At 32.2% G+C, this 7290-nt stretch overlaps 2 protein-coding genes across 2 annotated transcripts; one reads left to right on the top strand and one right to left on the bottom strand.

The window, feature by feature from the left end:
• Positions 1–2810: 2810 nt before the first annotated feature.
• LOC121795487 lies at positions 2811–3626 on the top strand. Its single transcript, XM_042194027.1, has one exon. The coding sequence runs from the start codon at positions 2846–2848 to the stop codon at positions 3497–3499; it is 654 nt and encodes a 217-aa protein (XP_042049961.1). The 5' UTR covers positions 2811–2845; the 3' UTR covers positions 3500–3626.
• An 876-nt stretch (positions 3627–4502) lies between these two features.
• Positions 4503–6955, bottom strand: LOC121796497. Its single transcript, XM_042195336.1, has 3 exons — positions 6665–6955; positions 6143–6365; positions 4503–5407 (listed from the first exon to the last, which is right to left on the bottom strand). Exons 1-3 carry the CDS (start codon positions 6953–6955, stop codon positions 4503–4505), a joined length of 1419 nt encoding a protein of 472 aa, XP_042051270.1.
• Between the last annotated feature and the right edge of the window lie 335 nt (positions 6956–7290).

The raw sequence follows: 7290 nt of genomic DNA, 5'->3' as shown, positions 1-7290 counted from the left end.
TCCACTTTGTCAATGTGGTAATAACCTATAAAAATTTTATATGGCTGATTAAATTTTTTTAACTCAAACAAAAATATTTTAATATTTGACATTGGAATTTATTATGTCTATGATGTCGTTACTCCTTCAACATAGTGTCCATTGGAAATAATTAACATAACACGTTATAGTATTCCACTTTGCCAACGAGGTAATAGCCTATAAAAATTTATGAATTTTGGAAATAAATTTAAATATTTATAAGTTTTAGGTATGAATTTGAATATTTATAAGTAGCTCTATGAATATTTATTTAGATATTTTAATGAGCATTTTCATTAATTCTTAAAGCACTACAATGAGTAACCTGCGGTTACAAATCTTTAAATAGGATAATGAGCATTTAACAAATTTTGTAACCTATATTGTCTTAATTTTTAATTTATGATGTTTTAATTCCATGATCTCTCATGTCCTAATTTTGTGACTGTAAAAAGCATAGAGTTGCAGATGAATTACACACCAACAAAAGAATTCTCCATTCTCTTTCAAGCTCTCAACATTTTATTGCACATTTTAAGAACATTGTATTGCTCGATTTTTGGAGTCCATCAAGTTCGTAGGTGTCTACTAGGTTTGAGATGTTATATATATTAGGAGGAAGTTGTTTCATCTTTGGGGATATTACGTCAATCCAAGAGCACTAACTGTGATGTAATATTTCTTGCGGAAAGAGGGTTTTTCTTGACTAATTTTCATTGTAATTTTCAATTCATTTATTGTTGTTTTATTTCTTTGATTACAATAGTTAGAGTACCGCGTGTATATGGTTCGAGAATTTTATCCCAATCTTACAATTCTTAGAGAGGGAAGAATTGTATATTTTTACAAAAAGAAAATTTATAGTATTGAGAATTGTAAAGTAGCATTAAAAAAGTTGTATAGATGTTTCATATTCCAACAAGTCACGTTTAAAAGTGCAATAAATAAAGATAAACGCTCCAACATTCAAAAGGGCTATCACTATTCATTAATGTAATAGTTTTAATTCAACCAATTAATGTAAAAAAAATTTGTGTAGTTTATCATTAGAATTTTTTTATGGTCATAATTTTGACGTTTTGAATATTATGAGTTACGATTCATTATTTTGTTAAAAGTGTGATTTGCATTATTTTTAGTAGAGAACTATGAAGGATTGTTTTAAACATATTTTTCAAAAATGTCAACACTCGATACTTCATCATTATAGAAATAATTGTGTTTATCTTGATTCCATTTTAAATTTGTTTACTTTAATTTCTTTAGGTGTAAAATGAATTGAGGAGTATATATTTATTGAATTGTTATTATATAGTAGTATATTTTTCTATTTTAAATCTTATATAGTTATATTTTTTCTCATTTTAATTAATCAATTAAAAAATTTAAATCGTATGATGAAAAAATATTTCGTCGTGCATCGCACTTGGGTTAAAACTAGTTTTAATAATAAGTTACTTAAATTAAAACATTATAGGTTTTTAAAAAGTACTCAATAAATTGCGAATCTTAATGTCGGATTAATATCAAAATCCCTACTCTAAAGACATGCTACATAATTGCAACTCGTTATAACATTGGATCTTTGTATAACTTGTGACAAATAAACACCTGAAAAATTGCTAATTTTATATATATACTAGGCTAGAATAAATAAATGTCTTCGTGGATATACCCATAGATGTAACTTTATGATATGGGCCTAATCCATTTACAAAGCTTCGACTTCAAACGCAATTCCCTCAACCGGTTACCAATTAGTAGTACCATGTTTCTAGTAATTTTTTCGACTTCATCGTTAAAGTTGCAGTTTAATTACCAAAAAAAAGAGAGAGCAAAATAACTTCACGCTGAAGATTTAATCAGTTTACTTAATAAATTTGGATACAAGGGTCTCATTTCCCCGTATGTCGACTCTATCATAAGCTCAAATTCCTCTACTATTTACTATATATACAAGTGTGAAAGATGAACTTGAACTATGTTTGGGGAAAATTTTGGTTTGACTATGTTGGGTTATGATGCCTCAAATAGGAATTGGTTTTATTATTCAGAAAAGACTTTTTCTCAAATCCTCAAAGTCTACAAAAAAGAAAAACAAATGCAACGACGAAAATCAGGACATGATACGATAATTTCCTAAGATGAGAAATTAACCACCAAATTATTTCAAACTAAACAGTACATGATTTTTTTCTAAATGCTCACACTTCGAATTTCAAATGTACTCATATAATAGTAGTAGTAAATATTATAAATGTGAAAATGAAAAGAGGGGTAGCATTTGGAAACCTCTTCTTATGATGATGACCTGATTCACAAATCACAACATTTTAAAGAAAATCTTATACTTTTAACCACCAAAACTCCAATAACATTCCATAATTTACAATTCGTGTTCTATTGTTAAGGCAAGTGATATGTTATTTATGTGAGCAATATCTATAAACATGATTGTTAATGGGCATTTAGCATTATTTATTTTTTTATTATACATTTAATTTAGTTCGAATATACTAGTACTAATAAATTATCAATAATAGTAGATCACAAGTGGATTTGTGAAGTTTAATTAGACAAACACAATTAATTAATTAATCAATCAATCTCACACGTTAATTATAGATGAGCATCGAGAAGGGTCATAATTTCCTCGCATAAATTTCAACAATGGTGTTCCTACATTCAATTCCAACTAACAATTTTTCTTTACTACGTTAACTTATGTATGTATATATATAGAAAAAGAAAACTCATCCAGTAATATAATTCCACATCAAATAAAAATATCTGATCCAATTCGCAGCATATAGTATATATAAAAATGGCGGGAGAAGGAGAGAAGGCTCACAACGCGGCGCCGCAGATCAACCCGTATGGGCGCGTGGACGAGGAGGTGGCCGCGGTGGCCCAAAGAGACGCGCGGCGGAGGAAGCGGATCAAGTGCTTCGCCTACATTGCCGCCTTCGTCGTGTTCCAGGCCGCCGTAATCCTCATCTTCGGCCTCACAATCATGAAGTTCCGGACTCCCAGACTCCGCGTCAGATCCGCCGCCTTCGACGGCGCATTCACCGTCGTTGAATCCGGCGCCACGCCGTCCTTCGAGATGAGGATGGTGGCGGAGCTCGGCGTCAAGAACGCCAACTTCGGGCGATACAAGTACCAAAACGGCACCGTCGAGTTCTACTACGGCGCCACCAAGGTCGGGGAGGCCTTAATCCCTCGTGCAACCGCCAAGGCGAGATCCACTAGGAAATTCAATGTCACCGTCGATTTGTCTTCCGCCAACGTCCCCATCGGAGAGCTGACGTCGCAGTTCGGAAGCACGCCGGGCGTGATTCCGTTGACGAGCAGAGCTACCGTGAGGGGAAAGGTGGAGATCATGAGAATTATGAAGAAGAACAAGTCGGCTAACATGAATTGCACTATGCAGATTGATGTGCAGTCCAGGCAGCTTCGCTCCTTCTCTTGCAGATGATTTTATTGCTTTTTTTGTGCGATTCATTTCATTTCTGTGATTTTTTGTGTGCACTGTTCTTTTATTATTCTAATTATTAATGACGTATACTATTACCGTTACATATGAATAAATATAATGTTTCTAATTTATAGTAACTAGTTTTACCACCCGTGCTATGCACGGTCAAATTATCTTCAAAAAAAATAAAATATATATATTTTAAAATATAATATTGTTGAATTTTTTGCAATTCAAGAATAAAAACTATTGAAATATTGTATAAATATGATTATTAACATTTCAAACATATACTTTTACTTCTAAATATATCAATCTATCGATCCATTATAACGGAAAGGCATGAGGGAAAGAAATACAAACAGAATTCAAGAATAACTAATATAGAGAAAAAAGTAAACAATTATTGAATTCATGAATAAAAACTATTGAATATTTTGTAAAAATTGATTATTAACATTTCAAAAACATACTATTACTTCTACATCTATTAATCTATCGATCCACAATAACGGAAAGACATGAGGGAAAGAAATACAAACAGAATAGGATATACAAATAAAAGATTGAGAAATACTAAATACCAAAGTAAATAAATAAAATAGTTTGAAAAATTAAATAGTTGATTATAAATTCGAATAACAAAATATAGAATTCAAATATTTTCTTAACAAAAACGTTACAAACATCTCTCTAACACCAGTAATTCATACATTTTGAAAGACTTTTTGTATACAACATTAAGAGTAGAATCACTTCTACTATCAATCTCATCCCCACAAACTAAAATCTTCAATCCTTCACGACTTGTGACTCTAGATATAGCAACATAAAGTTGTCCATGATTGAAGAACAGTTTTTTCAAAAAATAATCCAACATGGGACAATGATTGGCCTTGACTTTTGTTAATGGTCATTGCATATGACACAGCCAGAGGAAATTGGTGTCGTTGGAATTTGAAAGGTATCCTTGGATCAGACGGTATCAATGACATTCGCAGAATCAAAACCTTATCACCAAAATTATGCCCCCCAAGACACGGGCCTCCAAAACATAATCACCTAAATGGGTAATTATCAATCTGGTGCCATTACACAAACCATTAGAATGATCTATGTTTCTTAACAACATCACAAGAGTTCCAACTTTCAACATAAATTCATGATTAGGGGTACCTGAACATTTCAAATTATTCAAAAATTCAACATAATGAATCTCAGCAGAACAATTCGAAGTGGAATCTGAATTTGAAATGCTATCAGAGCTCAAATATACCCGCCCTTGAGACTTATCCATTAAAATCATGAATTGGTTAACCTCATCAACAACATCAAGCGTGGGAGCAAGTATAGCACGATCATGCAAACAATTGCTCAACTCTTCAGGATCCATATAGGAAGGGTATATGTTTTCAACAATGGTTTTAAGAGGATCTCCAGCATTAGACAAAACAATGTCAGAGGGACGATCAATTGCGACTTCACCATTATTCAGACCACCAACAACTCCATCACCTATAGAAGCAACCCATGATGAAAATTCCTTCAACTTAGAAGCTTCAACAGAAGATTCGACACTCAAAAGTCTCATGTTTCTGGTCAACCTCAACATTGTACAACTCCTCCAAAGATATGATGAGTTAATGGTGGCATTCACAACATTTTGCCGACTCCCTTTAGGAACAACATGTAAAATTTGCCTAAAATCACTACCAAAAACTATAGTTTTTCCACCAAACGGTTTGTCCATGCTGGACTCACTATACACACGAAGAATATCTCTAAAAGTCCTATCAACGGCTTCTATGCAATGTTTGTGAATCATAGGAGCTTCATCCCATATGATAAGTTTCGACTTTATGATAAGCTCAGCAAGATCACTTCCTTGTTTTATATTGCACATAGAATCTTCATTAACATTGATAGGAATCTTAAACCGTAAGTGAGCAGTTCTACCCCTAGGTAACAATAAAGAAGCTATGCCACTGGTAGGGGTGGGTAGGTACGGTATACCTTACCAAAACCACCATACCGTATACCTTACCATAAATTCGGTATGCGAACAAATCATACATTTACCTTACCAAAATTTTCGTTATACCGAACTTCGGTATACTTTATTTTCGGTATGACCAATTTCCATACCGATGCAGTACCTCATTTTTGGTATACCGTACCAAAGTTCGGTATACCGTACTTTTGCGGTATACCTTACTTTCAACATCAATGAAAATAGATAATTTGAGTTTTTAGAATATTATTTATATTTTGTTTTAAAATATATATATATATATATATATATATATATATATATATATATATATTACATATATTTTATTCATAATTATATTTATATTTCACAATAAATTTTATAATTTTAAAAATATATAAAATATATTTTATACTATTAAATTTATATTTTACGGTATATACCTTAATTTACAGTACATACCGAACTTCGGTATGAAGGGGTATACCGCGGTATATGAAAATTAATACCGTTACCTTACCGAAAGATTTCGGTAAGGTATTATACCGTACCAAAAACGGTATACCAAAAGTTCGGTATTTTTGATATTTTTTTGGTACGATAAAGCCGGTATTTCGGTATTTTTCCCCAATCCTAGCCATTTAACACAATACCTCCTGTCGAACGAATCCCTGCTGACAAAGACCTCCATATAAATGTTTTTCCGGTACCTACATAACCATAAACGAAAAATATTTTTCCTTCAGTAGAATTCACAGACGACATTATGGTATCATGAACATGAAGTTGCTCATTAGTGAACTGTGAAAGAAATTCCAAGTGTTCTCTTCCTAAAGCTTCACGATCATAAGACAGCTCATCGCTGATCAATGTATTCTGAAATGTTTCAAAATACTGCAATTCTGGATACGACATACCATGGTAGTCACGCAAACTTTTACGAACATTAATTAACAATTTCTAAATGTCAGCCAACACAAAATTCTGAATTTCTTCATCACTCGGCACCAAATCTGGAGTAGGAAAAATATGTATGTAATTTTTTGTTTATAAAACAGAAAAATTTAATAAATACAACAAAAATATTCCAGTTCAAAAATACCTGGTCGATTCCTTAATTTTCTTTGATTATAAACAACATCATCAAATAAATGTTTCCAACACTTTTGTCATACCACATCCGGTCGAGATACAGATTCCGATGACAACAGACTTACAAATAGCAATCTCAATGAATGGGCAGATGACCAAAAAGAAGCCTCAACAATTCCATCAATATACTCCTTATCGTCATCCAACAATCCTAAAACGAACCATGCATCTCTAAATGTATCATGTTGAACACCATTAACAAATCTAAGATCCTCATAGCATGTAGCTCCCTTAACAACATTCAACAAACATCTCAGGTAATACATATCATCAGATTCGGGAGCAACATAAAACAACCTCCCAATTAAATTCATGTGTTAAAAGTAAAATCCTTTGATGAACCAATTAAAATCCTTCTTCAACTTTAAAAATTAGAAATGTAGTGCAATTATGTGGATGTTAAACGAAACAAATGTACTCTATATGTCTCACTATAACTGAGACGTTTCTTTTCGGCCGTTGTTTTGCGAAAATAATGATAAATAGTTAGAGTGAAGAGAAAGTAATGTAAATAAGAGAATAATGTAGATATTACTCTTTTCTATATTATTCTCTCGCTTACTTTACTTTCACTTCCATTTTAACTATTTATTATTATCTTCGCAAAACAACGACCGAAGCCCGAAAAAAAACGTCTCACTTATAGAAG

Source organism: Salvia splendens, chromosome 3 (genome assembly GCF_004379255.2).
Source record: "Salvia splendens isolate huo1 chromosome 3, SspV2, whole genome shotgun sequence".
NCBI classification, from domain to species: Eukaryota; Viridiplantae; Streptophyta; class Magnoliopsida; order Lamiales; family Lamiaceae; genus Salvia; species Salvia splendens.
Note: the sequence above shows the minus strand (reverse complement) of the source record. Positions and strands in the feature narration are given on the sequence as shown.

What these genes read in the sequence shown, in the direction of transcription:
- LOC121796497 (XM_042195336.1), bottom strand. Translation starts at nt 6,955, where the DNA reads ATGAATTTAATTGGGAGGTTGTTTTATGTTGCTCCCGAATCTGATGAT. An exon ending in CTGTATCTCGACCGGATGTG is followed by an intron (nt 6,366 to 6,664) that starts GTATGACAAAAG and finishes GAAACATTTCAG; the next exon opens with AATACATTGATCAGCGATGA. An exon ending in AGGGATTCGTTCGACAGGAG is followed by an intron (nt 5,408 to 6,142) that starts GTATTGTGTTAA and finishes ATGTTAATGAAG; the next exon opens with ATTCTATGTGCAATATAAAA.
- LOC121795487 (XM_042194027.1), top strand. Translation starts at nt 2,846, where the DNA reads ATGGCGGGAGAAGGAGAGAAGGCTCACAACGCGGCGCCGCAGATCAAC.